This window comes from Anthonomus grandis, chromosome 8 (genome assembly GCF_022605725.1).
Source record: "Anthonomus grandis grandis chromosome 8, icAntGran1.3, whole genome shotgun sequence".
Lineage (NCBI taxonomy): Eukaryota > Metazoa > Arthropoda > Insecta > Coleoptera > Curculionidae > Anthonomus > Anthonomus grandis.
Window position 1 is genome coordinate 6,739,412 of NC_065553.1, and position 24,303 is coordinate 6,763,714.

General features: G+C 32.1%; 1 protein-coding gene across 8 annotated transcripts in view; it reads right to left on the reverse strand.

The window, feature by feature from the left end:
- LOC126739160 (liprin-beta-1) overlaps positions 1 to 24,303 on the reverse strand; it is a 69,317-nt gene that overhangs the window by 19,606 nt on the left and 25,408 nt on the right. For 6 of the 8 annotated variants that reach the window (XM_050444710.1, XM_050444713.1, XM_050444707.1 and 3 more), the window contains exons 3-11: positions 22,196 to 22,434; positions 6,046 to 6,186; positions 5,757 to 5,960; positions 5,487 to 5,697; positions 5,223 to 5,436; positions 4,947 to 5,123; positions 4,671 to 4,892; positions 4,507 to 4,608; positions 930 to 1,173 (exon numbers count right to left, since the gene is read on the reverse strand). In XM_050444710.1, coding sequence (XP_050300667.1) covers positions 930 to 1,173; positions 4,507 to 4,608; positions 4,671 to 4,892; positions 4,947 to 5,123; positions 5,223 to 5,436; positions 5,487 to 5,697; positions 5,757 to 5,960; positions 6,046 to 6,186; positions 22,196 to 22,434 — 1,754 coding nt within the window. Of the gene's footprint in view, positions 1 to 929; positions 1,174 to 4,506; positions 4,609 to 4,670; positions 4,893 to 4,946; positions 5,124 to 5,222; positions 5,437 to 5,486; positions 5,698 to 5,756; positions 5,961 to 6,045; positions 6,187 to 12,243; positions 12,393 to 22,195; positions 22,435 to 24,303 lie in introns of those variants that run through there. The other 2 variants (XM_050444712.1, XM_050444714.1) reach the window with 2 other exon arrangements.

Sequence of the window (24,303 nt, forward strand, 5' to 3'; positions counted from 1 at the left end):
TTTTCACAGTGAGATAGGGATATATAAATGAGAATTCGACTTTTCCACCTTCTTCTATATCATCGCTTCATTCTCTCAATAGTGTCTGGATCGCCTGAAAATAGTGTTTGTCTCCCTTAATTGTCAAATTATACCCGAAAAACATCACTTCATCTCCATACTCTTCCCATTCTCAGACTGAGTTGGGGATATATAAATGACAATTCGATTTTTCCACCTTTTTCTATACCATCGCTTCATTATTTTAATAGTGGCTAGATCGCCTGGAATAAGTGTTTTTCTCTTTTAATTTGTCAAATTATAGCGTGCCAAATTTTAAAACAACAAAAAAGATCTTTAAAAAAATAAGCACGTGTGTTCCTCTGCACTTTACATCACTAACAATTTTACAATTTATGTTTATGAAGCCTGACGAAATTCTTTTGCCGTTTGCCAAACTTCATGATTTTGTGAGGGTTAGTTCAAGAATTATGAGCAAAAAATCGTTTTACCAGCGCCATCTTTAAAAGGTGGTCTCTTCCTTAGAAGGCGGCTTAAAATAAAGTGTAGGTTACGCCTCTGAAATAGCGGGCCGGACTTTTGTAACACCCTGTATATAAATTTCTTAACCTATTGTCTTTGCATTGATTTTAATTGCAATGTGAATTGTGTAGGTCTAAGATTTATTTAAAGTTCTAGATAAGAGTTTAATTTGGGTTTAGTTCATGGCGGTATCAAATTTTTTATGGTTATCAACCACAATTTCTTCCACTTGCACGCTCAATGGACCACACTGTAGTTATACAAGACCAGTCAAAGCACTTGCCCTTTTAGTTTGAATTGTTAAAAAAATCATAAAAAGCGCGCCAGTCAGAAACTAATTAAAAAAAAAAACAAAAAGAAAGATATTGCAAGAGCTTAGTGCGTCAAGACACTTGGAGCTATATCACCTAAATTAGGGACCGAGAAGCCCCTCGTCCTGCCGCCCCCCAACGCCATTAAACGGTGGAGGTGCTGCAGGCTGCCGTGGTTCCTACCGAATGCCACCCCGCGCTTATTGTGGCCGCTTTGGGGGTTCGCGTTGCTGTCCATAACATTGTTCGCCATCCCTCCACTTCCATTGCTTAGGAACTGTTGACGAGGCAGGCTGCCGTACTGGACGTCGATCTGCCTTTTGTAGTTTGCTGGGGGAGTCTGCAAAATTATTTAGTTATAAAGATAACAAATAGGGGAAGTCTTTATCTCCAAGAAAAATGCATGTGGGACACTTAGGTAAATGTATTATGCATTTCGGCTGTGTAAACAGCCATCATCAGATACTAAAATAAAATAAAATACAGGTAATTCAGGACAATTTTAAAAAAGAGCTTATTCGCTATAACAATATAGATTTAGAACTTACCAGAACATTACAAGAAACATATACGTTCACCAAATAAACCAAAAAATTACCCGTTATCGGGAAAAAAAAAAAACAAAAATAAATAAAAGAATTAAAATTAAAAACATAGTACAATAAGGACATCTACGATTTAAAATATAAAATTTATACTAAGGACGATACAGATTTCTACATATTAAAAAAAGGTACTATAAGGAACTATTGTATATTAGCGTTGCGTTAAAGAAAATATTTTAAATTTTGACTAATACAAATATTATAAGATAAGATGAAAGAGTTAGAAACAATAAGGTAAAAGTTATTTTCTAGGGCTAATTGAATCAAAAAAGCGTAAACTGTCAAACTTGGTTTGCTCATTAATGCATGTGCAGTCTGGGGAGTTTATGGCTCTATTTATTTCAAATGCTTCCAACAAGTCCAATTGTAACCCTTTCTCACAAACATGCAGAACCTCAGTGTTAGGTCCCGGATCAAAACTATGCCCAGACTCTAATATGTGGTTCGCAAAAGGAGAATTGGTATTGTTAATAAAAGTATTTTTATTTCGCGTAATAAGTCTTAAATGTTCGTTGACTCTGACTTCAATTTTCCTTCCGCTTTGGCCGACATAACAGATATCACATAATGGGTGGGAACAAGTTAACTTGTAAACTCCAGATCGGTGTGTTATCGGTATTTTATCTTTAGTGTTTACTAAATGTTTTGCCAAGTTGTTTTTGGTTTTGAAACAAATATTAGGTTTAGTGACAAATTCATTGGACTTAAAACATATTTGTATTGTTTTTTTTCCCGATAACGGGTAATTTTTTGGTTTATTTGGTGAACGTATATGTTTTTTGTAATGTTCTGGTAAGTTCTAAATCTATATTGTTATAGCGAATAAGCTCCTTTTTAAAATTGTCCTGAATTACCTCTATTTTATTTTATTTTAGTATCTGATGATGGCTGTTTACACAGCCGAAATGCATAATACATTTACCTAAGTGTCCCACATGCATTTTTCTTGGAGATAAAGACTTCCCCTATTTGTTATCTTTATATACGCATTCTCCTACAAAATATGGACTTCTATTCAGTCATTTAGTTATAGTTTATTAATATATTAATTATAACTAAAAAATTAATTATTAGGTCACAGTGTCACTATCAAAAGTTTAACGAACTTACAAAAGTATCTGATTAATTAAGTAGAGATAAGGCGCAGAAATTCATATATTCTGCTATAGTGTAAGAGGAATTTCTTATTAGAATTTTTTTAAATAAATCTTTAAAAGTATTAAACCTTTCAATTTTTTTTTTTTTTAGTTCGAGAGGAAGTTGTTATATAGTTTAATTGGTAAAATTGATGAGCTGTTTGCAACTTTAGTTAGTTTGTGTTTGAAATATGGTTAAAAAGTAATGTATCTCCTGATGTGTTATCATTGCCAGGTTACAGATTTTACAGGATACATGAAATAGAGAGAATAGAGCTGGAGGTGGTATAGCCGTTTACGTCAGAGCAAATCTAACATGCGAAATCTAAAAAACTAATGTAAGTAATGTAAATGTTGAATGTTTGCTTCTGGATATTAAGGCTGGTATTTGTAAAATAGTCCTAATATTATTATACCGTCCTCCAAATACGAAAGTCTTAGAGATCTTGCGTTTTCTGGACGAAGTCGTTCCTCATGTTTTGGTAAGTTCTGATTATTCTGTAATTACGGGTGATTTAAACGTGGTCTTTCTTAAACCAAATTCACTATTCAACACTCTATATACTTACGGCTATTGTCAGTTGATTAAGGAACCTATTAGAATCTCTAATAGGTCATCGACCTGTTTGGATCCAATTTTTATTAATAATAAAGAAATAATTCTTCACTACGGTACAGTAAGTCCAGATATTAGTGATCATAATAAAATGCCATTTTGTGTTTTAAATATAAAAATTGAAAAACCTAGACAAACATCGAAATTTTATCAGTGTATCCGAACTTACAAAACCAAAGACTAAGTATAATGGGTGATAAATATACACATTTCCAAGATCCTAAGGAACTTTTACCTACTGTCATATGTTTTAGAACAATTTACCCAAAGATATCAAGATTTAGGTAGTTATCTTAGAAAGTTTTAGTTACATATGTTCTCGCGGTTTTACTTAACGTAAATATGTTCGTAACTTCTAATAAATTTGTTTTGCATCACTTGCCGTTACTTCTTTGCTACCTGATTAGTACTTAAATTAATACTGAAAATCCGTATCTACACAAAAAAACACAAAATATTGCAAAATTCAGGATATTACAGGCCACCGATACAGTATTTCAACATTTAATCAAGCCACTTTTACTCTACCTTCTGTGGCTATAGAAAAAACAGTTGTGGAGCAAATAGGTCTAAAGCTATTAGAATTACGGTTTTTGTCACTGCAAACATGTCAGGAACAGAAAAGAAAAAAAACTTTAACATTAAACTCTTTACTGAAGAGTCGCTCCAATGGAATACGGAGCTACAGAAAACAAACAGGTTTGGTAAGAAATTAGTAAAAAATCAATAACGAGTTGTTTTAGAAAGTGACACTAGAACATTGTTTGAGGCACATTATGAATGCGATTCAGATGATGAGATGAGTTTAAATAAGGGGTTAAAAAGGCACACAAATAATTAAGAAAGTACTAATATTTGATTAGTGGAATCAGTGGATTTTAAATTCTACGTTTTAATTGAGGACTATCTTATCCTAACTGAATGCTGAATAAAAGAACAAATAGTCCGGTGAATTTAAAAGCCATGAAGAGATAAATAATCAAGGTGCTATAACAGAGATTCAATTACGTGTTCCAGAAAAAGTTTCGAATAGTTTTTGTGAGTAGAGGTATACAAACTAAAATTTCTGTCCCTGAAAAAACAGTTCCTAAGTTGTTTATACAGTTTACAGTAAGAAGTTTGAAACCTTTATTTAAATTAAGTCAATAGCAACATACCAAAGAACCGAATTATTATTTTTTAATTTTATAATGAACTTCGAATATAGCAAACTTATTTCATACAGTTATCAACTTCATTATATCCAACTTGACATTGACTATGTAAAAAAAAATAATTAAACCAGTAAATAACCTAAAATCAATTCGGTAACTCACCTTTGGTCTGTGTAAGTCATTTTGATAAGACAGTGTGGAATCAGCACTTCTGGTACCAGAAGCCATTCCCACAGGACTAGGAGATGGTGACACCCTTAAACCCTATGTAACAAATCAAGGGTAAGTAAATATTAAAGGTTTTATTTATAATTATAAATTATTACCTGACTAGAATGTTGTGGTGTTGAAGTTAACTGAGGCTGCGATCCGGAAGTTAGCCTGGGTATTAAGGGAGGCTTTTTGGTCCCATCCGCATTATTATTAGCTTGGCCATTCCTAAGTTCCATATTTTCCCTTTCTAGTGATGCAGCAGTTAGTTTTAATTCGCTCATTATCGACATTAATTCCAGTTTTTGGGTTTCTAGAGAGGATCTTGATAACACTTCCTAAAAGAAAATTGGTAGTAACTATTTAATCAATGCTTAAAAACAAAAACTTACCCTTTGCAACTTTTCCTCTGCATCCGACAGCATTGTCTTCTTCTCCAGCAGCATCTTTTCCAAATCCGAAATCTTATCGGACTGAGCCTCAATTTGTTCGGTTAATACTTGCACTTGTAACTGTAAATTGTCTTTCTCGTACTGGATTTTCCTCAACTTTTCATCTTGTTCTCCTGGCTAAAGAAATACATATATTCAAAAACTCCTATCCTTAACAGGGAATATAAAAATGCCAGTATGATCTTTGAGAAAAAAAATGTTTAGCTCTTTTTCTACCTTAGGGTAGGGTGGGGGTGTCCAATGGTACCCCCTTTCCCCACCATAATAACAACACGGTGGTGGTCCTAAATGATATGAGCAACACGCCATTTCGTGTCTATATCGCGAACAATCGCCATAAATGTCGGGATGACTCCCCCTTTCGCCTCCGAAACGATGCTCTCTATGCTCCATAAGCATGGGGCTGCTACCATAACGTTGGGGATCGGACCTATGTAAGGTTTTATTAATTTTTGATATCCAGGAAAATCTGTTATTTACCTTTCATGCCGCCGATGAAAGCTCTCAAAATACCCATCGTACGGTCCACAACTAGGTGGACAACAATAGTTTCCATTTTGTCCCAAATTGGGCTGAAAGTCTTCTAATCTCGGAGGACTTTTCACGTGAGAGGATCGCGACTTTTGATCTCTTTCCTCGCGTTTCATATGAGGATGTCTTCTTCTGTCTAAACTCCCGGGAGCTGAAGGTCCTTAATAAAAAATGCCATTAAAGTTGATTATAGAGGCTTAAATCAAAAAACAACCTTACCAGACCTATCACCGCTCCTTCTTGCAGTTTTATCCCTTACACTTCTCGATATGGGAGGTTTATTTAAATTTGGCAGCTCGTGAGGCGATTCCTCCTCCATCCTTATTGGAGATAATCTTTGCGGGGAGGCCCTGGGTGGCGATAGGGGCGAAGCCTCTTTACGAATCCATTGAAAATCGTTGGTGCATCTTGTTGAGCCAGTATCTATATAAGAAAAATTATATTATTAGATTAAAAATTATCAATCAATATAAATTAAATTAATTAGGTATTGGATGAGAAAATTTACCTCCCAAAGTGGCGTTTCTTTCGGAACAAGTGGACGACAGGTCTGAAGATGAACCGTCTTGGTTTGAAACGCTGCCCGACCAGGCTCGGTTTCGGCTTTTTAAGGTTCTATCATCATCGATGCTTGAATCATCCTCGCAGCCTATAAAAATAAATAAAAACTTTTAAATAACTTTAAAACAGAGATGAGATGAGAAGTGAAATTTCCAGGAATATAGCTGCTTTAAATTTAATTCAAATAATTTGAAAATTACAGAGCTTCTAACTGTTCGGTTTAAAAATATTCTACAAACTACTGACATATTACATAATAATAGAAGCAAAAATGATATGTTCTTTAAATTCCAAAAATTGAAACTTAACAGAATAAGCTAAACTAGGTCTCCCCTAGGAATATTTTATAAAGAAAATGATTTGATTTTTAAGAAGGTGGAAAGGGTAATTTCTTTTTGGCAATGGAAATGTCCTTTTTTTTTGTTTAAATAAAATTATTTTTCGGCATTATTGTAGTTTTCGGCACAATAACACTATTAAATTTAAAAAATCATATGTTAGTAAGAAAACATTTGCGGACCCATGTTCATAGGGTATTTTTTACTCGAATTTACCTAAAAAATGCGTAGTGAAATTTTGTCCCTCACTCGTGGGACATCCGGAATATATGAATTTAGATTTTCTTGACAATAATTCTTCGGAATTGTTTATTCAAACTCTGGTTAAGATGCTTAGTCTAGATGGTCTTAAAGTAGATAGTTATTGGATTTACTATTGCCTTTGCTATTTATTATTACAAGTTTGGTAGTACCATCTATCGGTCTTTTTACAGAAATCTATTATTATTGTTTCATAGCAGTAAATGTTTTTAACAAAGCTGTGGCAAAACCATAAAATATATTTTACTGTAAACAAAACAAATGAATATAATCATTTAATAGCTTTTCCAATAAAAACACTAAGAGATTTTAATTTACAAATTTTAAAACATTGGGAATTTTGATAAATATAATAAAGGATCCTTTTGTTCTTGTTTAACGAATTCATGTAAGGTGAACATTTTTACACTATTTTTTTCACCATTTTAACTACAGTAATATAGAATGTTTAAATTTTTATATAACAAACCTTCCATGTTTTTTCGAATAAGGAATGCAAGCGTGTTATGGTAGAACCCTTTTTCAACAAAAGCATAAGACTCGATCTAATATATGGATCGAGAATCGTATGTGATATACGTATATTCTACGGTTCATTGACCATATACGCTTGATAAATATAGCAAAAGTTTTAATTCAAAAACTGTAATAATGGAAAGTTGTGAACAAAAAAAAAACTGAAATTTTTTCAAAACTAATTGCCTTATCTTAAAAAACTAAATTTCACTTATTTGCGATAAAAAATGGCACAACTACTGCAAGTTTCATAGCGATACACCTTGTGTTCGAGAAATAAAATAGTATTTTTTTCACGTTTTACTAGAAAACCTTATATGCCAGGGCAGTTAGCTCAAAAAATGGCCTTTAGGAGAAGTTTTTGCAATCAAGCTGAATTTTTCACAGATGGTAGTACCCATCAATAGTACTTTGTAAAAAAAAGTTACACCTTCTAGGAGGCTTGCTTTTTCCGCCATGTTGAATTAAAGATGGCGGATGGTACTATTTTTTTTAATATCGTAACTTTCTTATTTATTAACCGATTTTTGTCAAGTAAAAAACATTATATTTGCTTCTCACTAAAGAATGAAATAAAAATATAAAACTTGACAGGTTATATTTCTGTCAAAAAAAGTTGAAAAAAAATTTACACTTTTCTTTTATCATCTTATTTTACAGGCTCAAAATTTTTCTCCAAAAATTGAGGTGGCAAAAAACTACAGCAAAATACAAAGTAAAAAAATCCAGTTGACGTAAATCCCCAACAGTTCTTTAATAGAGTATTGCTCACCATGAGAAACGAAAATGATTTGAAGACGTTTTTCGAACATGAACTAAGTACCTATCCTCCGTATTTCTTTAGCCAAGGAAAACTCCGCAAAGGAAATAAGTCTGTTCTGATTTCCCATCTTTGTAAAGATAATTTGGTAACAATTTTGGTTTCAACTCTTGGGTAGTTTTTGATGGTTATAGTAAAAAGTCCACTAAGGACGAGGGACATCGTAGACGTCAATCAAAAATTACGCCTAGGGTTGAGTTTCAGGAAAACACATCGCTGGTCTTCTCGCAAGCAGACTTCCTATCAAATTCTTCGAACAAAGAAAGGTTTATTTTTTGCCTAGCCGAGAAGTTGAAAGAAAAGTGTATAAAAGTCACACATACGAAATCTGATTGTGACAGAGTTGTTGCCTTAACCGCAATAACAGAATGTCAATCGCAAGATGTAGTAGTCTTTAGTAATGATACAGATCTAATTGTAATTTTAATTTCCTTAGAAAATAAGCCTAACCACCAGCTATATGTTTGGGCACCCAGCACGAGTAAAGCTCTTGATAAATTTCTAAACATTTTTAAAATTCAAACTTTGCTCTCAGAACAGATCCGTGAAAATCTTTTATTCATTCATGCATTTACAGGATGTGATACTACCTCATATCCATATAAAATTGGCAAAAAAAGAATATTTGACGTATTAAAAAATAATCCTGAAATGTATGATTTTATCAAAAGTTTTAATGCCTCTTATATGAATAAGGCTGTCCTAAGTGAAGTTGGACAAAAACTTATATTAAAATTTTTTCCCGTCCAAAACTGTGAAAATTTTAATCAGTCAAGACTTCATTGCTATAAACAAATCACCTCTACACAAGGTTTAGGATCTAATTTTGATTTGGCAAATCTTCCTCCCACAGAAGACTCCCGTAAGCAACATGTATTTAGAGTGTATTTACAGTTACAAAGCTGGAGAGGAAACGAGTTGGACCCACTTGAGTGGGGGTGGTTTTCCAATGGCAATGAGCTTTTCCCAGTAACATACACAAAACCCCCGGGGCCCGAACACCTAATGGCTACTTTTTTTTGCAAATGCAAAGATCTATGCACAGCAAACTGTATTTGTGCTGCGTATAATCGAAAATGCGGCATTTTACGTAAAAAATGCAATTTAGCTTGTATGAATGCACCCAGAATTGATTTGGATGAAGTGGAAATAGATGATGAAGTTTAAGTAAAATGTAACCAAATAAGTCGTTATAACTTTTAACGATAAATAGTTATATATTATTGTTAGTTGAAAGCTATTAAAAGCTTCGTTTGTAATTTTTTGGCACAAAAAAGAATACCTACCAATATATAATGTTCCTTATTATTAAGAATAACAATGTTTTTTTTTAATTTTTTTTTTAATGTTTATATTTCTTTTATAAGTTAAAACCAAACTGTTTTTGTTATAAACACATTTTTGTTTTTAGTGTATTTCTTACAAAAAATTTTGGTACATAAATCAAACAAGAAGTAAAGTTATCTCCTAAAGTACCTATCATAAATTTGGCGACTGTTTTAAAATTAAAACAAAAACGCATAAAAGACTCCACATATTTTAACTTTTTTTGGTAAAGAGTACGGTTGGCTAAAAGTTGAAGAAAAGCTTTTCGATTTTTTTATTTCCTTATTTTGGCAGAAATATGACCTGTCAAAGTATTTATAGTTTATATTTTTGTCTTATTCTCTAGTTAAAAATAAAGATAATGTTTTTTACTTGACGAAAATCTGGTAATAAATAAGAAAGTTACGATTTTTTTAAGAATAGCACCAGCCGCCATCTTTAATTTCACATGGCGGAAAAAGCAAGCCTCCGAGAAGGTGTAACTTTTTTTTACAAAGTACTCTTGATGAGTACTAGCATCTGTAAAAAATTCAGCTTGATTGCAAAAACTTCTCCTATTTTTGCTAACTGCCCTGGCGTATTAAGGTTATGTGAGAAAAGTATAAATGCAAAAACTATAGATTTTTTTTATCACCTATAATTTTCTTAAAAAGGATTTTTCTCTCAGGCAATTATTTTCTGCAAAAAAACCGTTTTTCGTTAACCCTACCCTTAACCCCCTCCCACCCACCCTACACAACTTTCCAGTAAGAAATTCTTTTAAAAATCACTGTTTTTGTCCATAATATCCAATCTACTAACACAGTTTGTTTATTTAAATTTGATAGAGTGTGCCTACATAACTAATACATCATCTTTATGATGTCAATTTTTTCTAATAGAAAATCATGCTAGAAGTATGTTTTATCTTGCATAAAAGTATAATATGCTTATTTATGTTAGTTTTCAATATCTATATAATGTATCCATATGAAGCAATAGGATTTTTAAATTTATTTATTATGTTTGCCAAGCAAACTGTTACTGCATAGTGATATTACTTTTCTACTCTATGTATGAACGCTTTCTTAATTTTGGCAATACAGAAAGCGAAAGATCCGTATACCGTATTGAAGGTATAGGAATATGTTCACTCATGGATAGGGCAATGAATAATTGTTATTAGTCACATTCAACGTTAGATTTATTTCGTGCATTTCCCTTATTTTGTTGAAGCATGCTAATAGTGTAGGTAAGTATAAGTTTATTTGACTTTTAACATTTTCGTTTGATCATTAAATTGGTCATAGATTTTAAGACGTCGATGCTTGCCAACATTGTTAATATTTTATGATTTGTTTATTAGTCGTTGAGGTTTAAGGTTTTGAAACTCCTAATAAATTTTTACAATTTTGTAACTTATATAACGCAATTCTAGATGTGATGATGCCTTTGTAGCATAAGTTTTTGCTATATAAGATAGATCTATAAGGGCTAATTTATAGACTTATAAAATAGAAATTAAAAAGTTCCCTCAATTAACTTTTTATTTTTTAATAAAACGAATTGTTCCCAGGACATGGAAAAAAAAACGATAAAAAGGTACACATACGAGAAAAACTCAAGGAATAACGTCTAAGTGCGCCTCGAGGATTTATGACGTAGATGCAGCAAGATGGGCTTCGCGTTTTGCCCAACTAAATTTTAAGCGGATCTGAGAATTAATGACCGTCTTTTCGTTTTAAAGTTGCTGTATCACGGTATTGTAGTTTAGGAAAAAGTTATGAAACGGCTTACATTGGTTTGTGGGTATTAAGAGAATTTATTATACAGTGGACTTCTTTATGCCTTCTGAAGAACAAAGCTGGAACCGGTTCAGAACTGTGGGTAAAGTAGCTTTTGAGGTACAGATGATAGTTCCAAGTGTTAAAACGTTGCCACCTTGGATAATTTTTAAATTAGCTTCTAACTTAAGTACTGAAAGATTAAAATTTTTTTTTTTAAGAAATATGATTTTTTTTCAAAAAAATGCTACCAACGAAAACGACCTACCTATCAAAAACGAAGAAAGTTAGAGTTGAAAATTTAAATAAAAATTCCTCAATTAAAATGATTAGACACCTAATTCAGGGTTTTTAAAAAATGTACAGGGAGCCAAAAAAAAATTGTTTGAGAAAATATGATTTTTTTTCAAAAAATTCTAGCAACATTCCCATAACTCAAAACCGAAGAAAGTTAGTGAGTTGAAAATTTGTACAAAAATTCCTCAATTAAAATGATTAGAGACCTATTTCAGCGTTTTTCAAAAAATGTACAGGAATCTGAAAGAAACACATTTTTTTTGAGAAAATGTGATTTTTTTTTCAATAAAATCTACCAACATGCCCATAATTCAAAAACGAAGAAGGATACAGAGTTGAAAATTTGTACAAAAATTCCTCAATTAAAATAATTAAACACCTATTTCAGCGTTTTTTTTTTAAATGTACAGGGAGATGAAAAAAAAATTTCTTTTGAGAAAATGTGATTTTTTTTTAAATGCAATTCTACCAACATGCTTTTTAACCAAGTTTTTTAAAAAATGCACAGGGAGATGCAAAAAACATTTTATTTTGAACAAATGTGATTTTTCAAAGTCAATTTTATGTTTTATGAAAAATTTATTGCAAACTTACCATTATAATCACGATTTTAACAAATGATCTCAAACTTAAAAAATAAACATAAATATTTCTTAAAAAGTCTTAAGGTTATCAAAACTTCTATTTTACTCTATAAAACACGTATTTTTAAATTGATTTTATTCTTTATGTAAAAAAAAACATGACCTTAGGCGTTTAAATAATTTTAACAACTCAATTAATCAAAACATTTTAAATTTGCACAACAAAACCGATAAACATACCATTCGAAGTAGAACTTCCGTGCATGTCTCATCCACTAGAGTTGACAGCGCGGCAATTATAAAATGATGGCAAAAACACACACAAACACAAAATAAACCACAGAAAGAAAATGCGTGTTGTACGAGCCGAAAATCCTCTGCATATTTCAGATCTGGTCTGTCAGGTGGCTATTTTTGGATTCGCTTGCTGGCTTAATGCCAGGACATGGGTAAACGGGATAGTTTCGAGTTTGGCCTATTTATTCGACGTTTAATTATGGTTTTATCGGCGTGTATGTGATGATAGGAATCGTGTGGGAAGCGACTTTTAAAATGTTATTTTTTTTCAACTCGAGAGCATTCCAATTTGTTCTGAAGTTAAATTAGTTAAAAGCTGCTGCTTTAACTAATGCTTACTTGTTGGCGACGCGTCTTTGCTCTTATCTTTAAATTATATAGCCTTCATGATGGACAAAAGAGGAATAGGCTTCACTATCTTATTTTCGTTCTTTAGAAACACCTACATTATATATGTTTCGGGTGTGTATAGTTTAACTCATATATTATATTTTATCTAGTCACGTGACGTTGCTGAAATGTCAAACATTTTATCAACAGCAGCATTTTATAAAGAAATCTCAAAAACGTCAAAGAGCCAAAATATCTGTTAGAGAAATTAATTCCAAGAAATGCGATTCATGATAGAGATATAAGACATAAGACTCTGACACTGCCACACCATAGCTCTTTTCTCACGTAGTTATACTTAACAATTTATAATCGATTTAGAACTAATTTCAATTCCAATATCTCGCTTTAAAAATGATTATAAAACTTTGTTCTTGGAGGTACAATTGCATAATTAGTTATTTGTTCTCTGCGGATTTACAAATGTATTTAATTATTTTTTTTTCTCTCAATTTGTTTTTTGGTTAATTTTTATATTACTATTACTGCTTCTTTGTCAAGATCAAGCATTTAATACCAAATAAAGAATTTATTTATTTAAATCTAGCGACTCCCTTATGACTGTGACGCAAAACAACAATTTAAAGTCTATTTTTTTAATTTGACCAAACCTTCACTTTTAAACAGAGATTTGATAAATGAAGGAATTGTTTCTATTATTGGCTTATTTGAAAAAATATAAATAAGAAAATAATACTATGTAGACATTTTGTCAATTAAAGATATAAGGAAAAATATATGACGTGACGAATGAAAAAGATAATTAAGTCGGTAATAGCTAGTAGGGAACAATGGAGAAATAATTAACTTAGATATAGGTATATCAAACTGTTAACAAATACTTCATAAATGTCGGTGTAGAAATGGGAAAAAGTTTTTCACCACAAAGATGTAGAGTGGATTTTAATGCTCCATACTCAATGTTTCTTAGTCCTGTAACAAAAGCGAACTTATTGATCATAGATCTTCTTTATAAAATAATTGTGCATCTAGCCATGGTGGAGTCTCCACAACAAGGATCATTAAACAAACATTTACTGAAATTCTCAATTCCTCCTTTACATAAAATACATTTTTGAAACCGGAAAAGCTTACCAGGTTGCTTTAAAATATCGATTGTGAGCTCAATCACAAACTTTTCAAAGAATATTTAAAAAGTGTCTTAAGAAAAGAGTAGTTTTGTTTCTGATTTCTAACCAAGTCCTTTTACCACAACAGTATGGTTTCCTTGAGGGTTGTAGTACCAATGATGCATGGATTTGTATAAAAGCTAAATCTGGGCAACTTAAAGTATAGAAGTGTTTACTGACTTGGCTAAAGCATTCGACATTGTTTCTCATGCAAGACTTCGTAATGTTTTAGATTGTTATGGGTCAGAGGAAGAATGCTACAACTTTTAAAAAGCTATCTTAAAGAGAGATATCAGAGGGTTCGAATGCATAAAACAATAATAGTGTATTGAAAATAGAAATGGGTGTTCAATAGGATATTGTTCTGGGCCCCATTCTTTTCTTGGTTTACATTAATTCTATGTTATAAATAAATATAAATGGAATAATGTTACTGCGTTAATTTTCAGTAGAGATACTTAGGAAGAGACTTAATGGAAGGTAATAGGTGAGTTCAGGCTGATTTGATATATTATATAATTTTATATATTATATAAAATTATATAATATATATAATATATCAAATATATATATTATATATTTAATATATTATATATATTTGATATTATATAATAATTACAGGGTCAATTGACCCTGTAATTATTATAAAATCTCACTTTTAAAATGACATTTGGTAAATTTTTTGAGTTGTGAACTTTGTGTCGAACAAATAGAAAAAAAAAAATTCTCAAATTCTTGCACGGGTTTGGAAAAACGCTGAAATAGGTGTCCAACGAAATTGTCCATGGAATATGTGTACAAATTTTCAAGATGACATCTGTTCAATTTTTTGAGTTGTAAACTTTGTGTCGTTTAAATAGAAAAAAAAATATTTTCAAAAAATACTTTTTTTCTCAAATTCTTGTAAGAAATTGAAAAAACGCTGAAATAGGTGTCCAACGAAATTGTTCATGGAATATGTGTACAAATTTATAAAATGACAACTGGTCAATTTTTTGAGTTATGAACTTTGTGTCGAATAAATAGGAAAAAATCAATATTTAAAAAAAATACTTTTTGTCTCAAATTCTTGTACCAGAAGACCCATTTTATAGCCTTTTTAGTAACTGAAGCTGCCTTGAGTTAGTAACTTATAAATAACTAAAATGGACTGGAGACCCCCATTTTGATTGAAGGACTTCAATCAAATGGGGTGAGTAGTATAACATTTGTTTAAACAGGCTTAGCGTAGCTCTAACTTATTTTTGTGCTGAAGAAATTCAAAATGTATATGATGTAACATGTAAACATCACAGCTCTTCACATTGTGTAAGAATCTGATGATTTTGAGTAAACTCATCGAAATGCATAACTCTTAACAAAAAGATTGGCATTTTCATTTGTGTAGAAAAGTATTCCCGCCCTTCCCAACCCGCTATAAAAAAATCGAAACATTTCATGCATTTCAGCCTGATCTAGTTTAGTTTTAGATTTGTATTATAAAATGCTTATACATGAGATAATTATTTTCTTTCTGCGAAGTTATGTTTTTTTTTCAATTTCCATTAGGATCCCCAAAATTGACCAATTGATACATAGTACTTCTTTCAAAATTAAAATATAATTTTTGGATGTTATGGGTCAAAAAGTGACAACTGAGGTATGATTTTTTTAAGAACATAATTTCCTATCGAAATATGTAATAATTTAGGTTATTTCATTTAGGATAAAAAAAAATATATAAATAAGATAAAGAGAGCAAAATGCACAAAATCAAAGTATGCGCATTTACGTAATATACCTACACACCAAATTTTATTTATTTTGCTTAAAAGGGAAAAAGTTATATCGCATAGACCTAGGACCTGACCTTTTATTGCATAATATACATCTACTTTATTACGTTACGAAATAATAAAAGCAGAAACATAATATATGCTAATGCTATCTCGTGAAGAATGTAACATAAAAAAATCAGTTCTATTTAAATTTAATAGATTTTTTGCATGTTTTCTAGTTTAAAAAACTTGCGACAGTAAAAAAGGATTTATTTCCTCCTTTAAGCGAAAAAACTGTTAAAAACTGCGTTTTGGTGACTTTGGCGCTCTCTAACCTGTTCCCGTAGGTTTTTCAGCTTTGTTACTCAAGACCAAAATAGTAGAGAATTTAATTCTCTTTATTTTTTGATCTATAAAATTTGAGAGAGAATTTGTGAGACTCACGGTTTGGCCAGAAAATTGAATCAAAGAAGACGTTTCTCAAAAACGGATACATATTTGTGAAATTAAGCTTTTCTAATGGACCACTAAGTATGAGGCCAGGGACTATTTTTCTCCAATTTAGGCCTTTTTTGATGCTACATTGACTGTATTATTAGTTAAATATGGATTAATAGGTTATCTATGAATACATTTTTCTGTAAATTTTTGGCCCAATAATAAACATTTATTCATATATAAACTGTATATGGATGCGAAAATTAATTAATTCGATTGTAGCTAACCACAGTTACGGCATTCCAACAGCCAGAAATTCCTAATATAAAAAGCTGATGTTTTTAAATTACAGCACTGACCTTTCGCCGCCACTGACCAAACTAAAACAACACTAAATTTATCTAATTAAAACACCACACCGCGAAATCGACATGAGCGCGCGCTTTTTTCTAATCGGAAAAGATTAATTTATATTTATGGGAAACAGGAGGCGCGGTCGTAAAACTGCGAAAAACCAAATAAATTCGCCGTTTCGAGTGAGTCGGTTTTGGACCGGCAGGACGATATTAAACAGATGTCTCACATTTTCCGAATCACTCAACCGGTTAACTGGAATACAGTGTTGTTGCTGTTCATCATGTCTGGATATAAAATACAGGGACACAGGAACGGATTTAAATTTTTAGAGATTTAACAGCGGTCGCAAATAAGTTGTAAATAAAGAAAGCGATAAAACTTATTATTCAAATAATTAATAAAAAAAGACAGTACTAGTTTTGTTTATTGGGATTCGCACAATACATAGGGTTCGACGGTAGCTTACAGATAACTAGAATATTTTATCTCACGTTTAAACAACAAATTCAAATCAGGAATCAAATATTTTAAAGATACAAATTAAATTTTAATGACAAACTAACTAAATCAAAACAGCGAGGTATTAACACGTCTAGGCATTCCACTAATTAAATTATTGTTTCATGCGAAGTATTCATCTATTCCTCAGTAAGTTCTCGCGAATTTCTTGGTGGATTAATTCGATTGACAACGGTTCTGAATATATAATTACACTACGACTCATTCTAAACTGGTAATGTTTTAGGATTCCAGGGTTTCTTGAACACCTCCAGAACGTAGTGACCTAGTACCTAGTACTACGCAAGGGCATAATTACCCCGGTCATGTAAGTTACTGGAGTTTTTCTACCAAACATTAAAAATCCCAAAAACTTAAAAGAAGCAACTTAAAAAGCCATTGCAAAAGGTTGAAATCCTTTTTCGACATCCTGATTTCCTTCAAACTCATAAGCTGTAATCATCATTCAAACGTAAGGTTCGCTTGATGGTTCGCTGATATCATTACCGACATAATATTCATATAAATATTTCAAGAGCAACTTTTTAAGCGCGAATGATTACCGCGCCAGAGTAGAATTTTGTACATGGCTCTTAAAGAAGTTTAACCACGATAATGGATTTACAAGATTAATGTTATTTTCGGAAGAAATAGAATTTCGAAAGGATAGGTCGATCGAACTCGCATAATTTGCACATCTAAATAACGTTTATCCAGACTAGTGGATAAACAGATCAGGACCTGTATCATGGCCGGCTAGATTACCATATTTAAATCCTATGAACGCGTTTACGATAGCCCAGTGGAAACCAAAGATGACCTTCGACAAAGAATTGTCCACCAAAGCCAGGAAATGAAAAATACCATCCAAATGCGTTGGAGAGTGCAGCAAGTATTAATTCATCGATCTCGAGAGTGAAGCAGGCAAGGAGGTACTTTGAGCAATTTTTGTAGTTAGTGTTTTGCTTTATTAGTTTTGTTGCCATGCTCATTAATTACTATTAGAAACCGTAGTTAAGAAGAACCAAGAAACGAGGCATTAATATACTCAACCAAAATAAAAAGAGAGTGCTGATCTTGGCAAATTTTTAAATACCTTAATAATTAAGAAGCCTTCCCAACTCGACGAACCTTTATATTTTATCTCTCGAAAGATATCTATAATATCTTCGACTGCAGCAACGAAGTAGAGTGATTCCTTAGTCGCATGTTTCACGAAAATTAAGGGATCAGTCAAAGAAGTTGGAATGTCTTGAACCAACTGAGCAGTAGAATTTGTTTATTGTATCAGTATTTAGGTGAGAACTCCGATGAAAACATCCGCAAGAATGACAGAGGATCGAGCTGGTAAGAAGCTTAAAAGTAATTCCAGTTTCAAAAGGAACATATCCACAAATGAGTTGGGCGTTGGGCGGGCGATATACAGTGTTCCAACACTATTTACACACGATTTTTTTTTCGCCCCTGTATGATATGAAAAAAAGTTAAGATATAAAGTGTTTGTTTGGAAATATTAACTTTGTTGACAGTATTGGCAAATGTACAGAGTGTCTCTAGAACAAAGTTTTAATTATAAGGGTATTTTTTTTTAATGAGACAAAGAACCCTGTATATCTTACCACGTCAAATCTTGATGGTTTAAAATAATTGCTTATTATGATGATATCATTTAATTCTTTTTCAATATACTATTAAAATAGTGAAAAACGATTATAAAATTAGAGTAATTTAAAAATACTTATTATATTCAAACTAACCGTTCTTGGTTTGACAGAGTTCGTACTTTTTTGTATTAGCCCAGTGGTACAGGCGCTTCTTATTACTTCTTCCGGAATTTCTCTAAGTACGTGTAATCATTACCGAAACTCGTGTCGAGAATAAAATAAAGTGTTGGGGCAAAGTTTACAGAATAGAATACTATATTCTATTCTGTAAACTTTGGTTGGGGCTTGCGGTAAAACTGTTTTGTGATTTGCATATATTTAATATTTCTACTCTTTTAAGAAAATTGAATCAAAGAAGACGTTTCTCAAAAACGGATACATATTTGTGAAATTAAGCATTTCTAATGGACCACTAAGTATGAGGCCAGGGACTATTTTTCTCCAATTTAGGCCTTTTTTGATGCTACATTGACTGTATTATTAGTTAAATATGGATTAATAGGTTATCTATGAATAAATTTTTCTGTAAATTAATTAATTCGATTGTAGGTAGCTAACCACAGTTACGGTATTCCAACAGCCAGAAATTCCTAATATAAAAAGCTGATGTTTTTAAAATACAGCACTGACCTTTCGCCGCCACTGACCAAACTAAAACAACACTAAATTTATCTAATTAAAACACCACACCGCGAAATCGACATGAGCGCGCGCTTTTTTCTAATCGGAAAAGATTAATTTACATTTATGGGAAACAGGAGGCGCGGTCGTAAAACTGCGAAAAACCAAATAAATTCGCCGTTTCGAGTGAGTCGGTTTTGGACCGGCAGGACGATATTAAACAGATGTCTCACATTTTCCGAATCACTCAACCGGTTAACTGGAATACAGTGTTGTTGCTGTTCATCATGTCTGGATATAAAATACAGGGACACAGGAACGGATTTAAATTTTTAGAGATTTAACAGCGGTCGCAAATAAGTTGTAAATAAAGAAAGCGATAAAACTTATTATTCAAATAATTAATAAAAAAAGACAGTACTAGTTTTGTTTATTGGGATTCGCACAATACATAGGGTTCGACGGTAGCTTACAGATAACTAGAATATTTTATCTCACGTTTAAACAACAAATTCAAATCAGGAATCAAATATTTTAAAGATACAAATTAAATTTTAATGACAAACTAACTAAATCAAAACAGCGAGGTATTAACACGTCTAGGCATTCCACTAATTAAATTATTGTTTCATGCGAAGTATTCATCTATTCCTCAGTAAGTTCTCGCGAATTTCTTGGTGGATTAATTCGATTGACAACGGTTCTGAATATATAATTACACTGCGACTCATTCTAAACTGGTAATGTTTTAGGATTCCAGGGTTTCTTGAACACCTCCAGAACGTAGTGACCTAGTACCTAGTACTACGCAAGGGCATAATTACCCCGGTCATGTAAGTTACTGGAGTTTTTCTACCAAACATTAAAAATCCCAAAAACTTAAAAGAAGCAACTTAAAAAGCCATTGCAAAAGGTTGAAATCCTTTTTCGACATCCTGATTTCCTTCAAACTCATAAGCTGTAATCATCATTCAAACGTAAGGTTCGCTTGATGGTTCGCTGATATCATTACCGACATAATATTCATATAAATATTTCAAGAGCAACTTTTTAAGCGCGAATGATTACCGCGCCAGAGTAGAATTTTGTACATGGCTCTTAAAGAAGTTTAACCACGATAATGGATTTACAAGATTAATGTTATTTTCGGAAGAAATAGAATTTCGAAAGGATAGGTCGATCGAACTCGCATAATTTGCACATCTAAATAACGTTTATCCAGACTAGTGGATAAACAGATCAGGACCTGTATCATGGCCGGCTAGATTACCATATTTAAATCATATGAACGCGTTTACGATAGCCCAGTGGAAACCAAAGATGACCTTCGACAAAGAATTGTCCACCAGAGCCAGGAAATAAAAAATACCATCCAAATGCGTTGGAGAGTGCAGCAAGTATTAATTGATCGATCTCGAGAGTGAAGCAGGCATAGAGGTACTTTGAGCAATTTTTGTAGTTAGTGTTTTGCTTTATTAGTTTTGTTGCCATGCTCATTTATTACTATTAGAAACCGTAGTTAAGAAGAACCAAGAAACGAGGCATTAATATACTCAACCAAAACAAAAAGAGAGTGCTGATCTTGGCAAATTTTTAAATACCTTAATAATTAAGAAGCCTTCCCAACTCGACGAACCTTTTTATTTTATCTCTCGAAAGATATCTATAACATCTTCGACTGCAGCAACGAAGTAGAGTGATTCCTTAGTCGCATGTTTCACGAAAATTAAGGGATCAGTCAAAAAAGTTGGAATGTCTTGAACCAACTGTAGAATTTGTTTATTGTATCAGTATTTAGGTGAGAACTCCGATGAAAACATCCGCAAGAATGCCAGAGGATCGAGCTGGTAAGAAGCTTAAAAGTAATTCCAGTTTCAAAAGGAACATATCCACAAATGAGTTGGGCGTTGGGCGGGCGATATACAGTGTTCCAACACTATTTACACACGATTTTTTTTTCGCCCCTGTATGATATGAAAAAAAGTTAAGATATAAAGTGTTTGTTTGGAAATATTAACTTTGTTGACAGTATTGGCAAATGTACAGAGTGTCTCTAGAACAAAGTTTTAATTATAAGGGTAATTTTTTTTTAATGAGACAAAGAATCCTATATATCTTACCACGTCAAATATTGATGGTTTAAAATAATTGCTTATTATGATGATATCATTTAATTCTTTTTCAATATACTATTAAAATAGTGAAAAACGATTATAAAATTAGAGTAATTTAAAAATACTTATTATATTCAGACTAACCGTTCTTGGTTTGACAGAGTTCGTACTTTTTTGTATTAGCCCAGTGGTACAGGCGCTTCTTATTACTTCTTCCGGAATTTCTCTAAGTACGTGTAATCATTACCGAAACTCGTGTCGAGAATAAAATAAAGTGTTGGGGCAAAGTTTACAGAATAGAATACTATATTCTATTCTGTAAACTTTGGTTGGGGCTTGTGGTAAAACTGTTTTGTGATTTGCATATATTTAATATTTCTACCAGCATGAAACAAAGGCGAATTTATTATTTCAATTTTAAATCGACAAGATATCAATCAATATATTAGAAGGAAGCACAGTTGTTAAATTTAATTAATCGAACGGGCCCATTTTCACTCGACAAAATGAAATTCCATATTAAATTATTATATCAGAGGCTCACTCAATTAGAAACTTTTTCCCATTTTTCATATCGCATTTCTTTGATTTACGAGCAAACGTTCACCCTTTGAAGTTATTCCGTTTCATTGTGAATTATAAACCGAATATCGCTGATTTTTGAAAAATATTATTTTATTGAAACGGCATTGAATAAGAGTAATTCATCGCTTCAAGTTAAAGTAATAAAGTTGCTAGTTACGCTTCGCTCTCGGATTAAAATCACGTTCCATACTAAATAAAATTCGCGCGAATGGCCTTTTTAACAACCCCGGGTAACATCACGATGCTATTAAGGATTCCTGTAGAATCTTAAAAAGATGACAGATACGTATTTACTAAATAAGGTTCTTTTAATTTAAAAAATGTTTGCCCCGTTTTCTTACCTCGAGACGATTGAACACTGCTACTGCTGATCCTTTCCTCCTCAGTTATAGTAGCAAGTCCCTCATGTAAGAAAAGTTCTCCCTCACTGTCGCTAGCGCTTGTGCTGCCCTCCAAACTGTCACTGTCAATTTCTTCACCCCTACCATAGCCCAGCACAAGTACTACTTCCTCCGAATTATCGAACGGTTTATCAAAGTTTAATCTTAAGTTGTTTTTTGTGGGTTGCTGGTTAAACGTACTGAAATTTTTAAGAAACAATAGTTTAGAAGAATTAAAAGCATAGGTTCGAGAGAAACAATTATACAAGTACGTCAATTTTTATTAAAGAAAGTTCGCTAAGGCTTTGGCAAGTTCCCATTAAACTTTTCTTCACTCTTTCCAGCAACTCGTTGACATTTTTCTGATCGGCCTTGTCTCCATATTGAAGACACCAAGAAATGTACAAGAAGCTGTTATTGATATTTTTAAATAAAATATTGAGAAGAATAAAATGTTGTGATGAGGTGCACAGTGAATGCCTTTAACCTAATGCCTAACTGACCTATTGTGAATATAAAGAAAAAAATATTACAAAAAATTGAGATGAAAAAATGAGACATCAGTTTAAGGTAATTACAAAATCAATTTTAGAAACTCTGGAAAAACACAAAAAAGCAGACAACGACAGGGATAAACTGGATAACTTCAGTAAGAGACGATTTACTGACAGTAAAAAAATATGAGAAGAAAAAAACATCAGCACAACACATAAAAAAACTGAGTAAATGCCGCTTCTTCATTCTCGAATTTAAAGCAATAAAGAGATAAAGAATTGCTGAAGCATAGAACTCAAAGAATAAATCTGATATTCTATTTTATATATTATAAGAGTTACTAACACTTGCAAATAAGGAATATAATAAAGGATATTCTCGCTAAAATCGACACCAAATTATCTTCTTTTGAATCTTACTAATCACAAATGTGGCTGTATTCGAGGTAAGCATGTTGCCTTAACAGAATTCTTTCCAATTTCATTAATATTTTTACTGCATTTCGTTATTAGATTGATACATTTTACAGATAAGTCATATGTAACTAATGTTTCCAAATCATTTTCCCTATAAATTTTCACCCTTTTAGCAAATCATCCACAATTTAGCTCAAACGTTTAATGAAGGATGATAGTGAAACCGATACTATGACCTGTCGGTAAAAGTAGTCAGCAAAAGATGCTAAAAGAATTCCATCACGACCTGCTTGACTATATCCTTAGAGAGTTCTTGACTGCCGTCTTATACGAATATAATTGTCACCTCAATAATATAGACTATATTCTTGTTACTGTTACTTAAACTATTTCCAGCTTTTGCAGTTGCATCTCATTTACCATGTTCAGTACAATTTCTCACAATTTCACAAGTATTCCTGATATTGCTCTTCACCCTCCAATTTCTTTAAATTACCCTGTTTCATGAAAAAGTTAATAAATAATTGTTAAAAAATATATTATATCCTTCAAAGTACAATCACCATATATGAAATACAATGCAAATTAGAGTTGCTTTAATTTTATTTTTTGATGAAGTACTGCCAAGATGATAAAATGCAAAATCACGAGACGTAATCAATAGTCTATGAAATGTATAACTGAATTAATAGTATTTACATTTTGTGGCGATAATGTCAGCTTTGGCAGAACCAAGTAATTTAAAGCTAACGTCAATAATAATATTTTTTTTTAAATATTTTGATCGGAATATGTTTGCTGCTATAGTAGACAGATTTACTAGCATCAAAGTTTAAATGACTTTTATCACACCGCTCAACATAGGGTGTAGAGCGTGGAAAATAACATACACTTTTTTTTATCAACCATCCTAGACAAGACCTTAAACAAATTTTTTTAAAATATAGATCTTGGTCAAATGCTAATTCTGTATCTACGAATATTCTTAAGTGCGTTTTTTTTAGAATTATTAACATCATCATATCATTTTAGAGAAAAGTCAGTGTCACCCTTCGCCATTTTCATATTTAATCTACAATTTTTCACTTTCTATGTGGGTTCATCAATTCGCACACGGCAACCTCAAGACTTTACGATTGTTGACAAGCATAAGAAAGT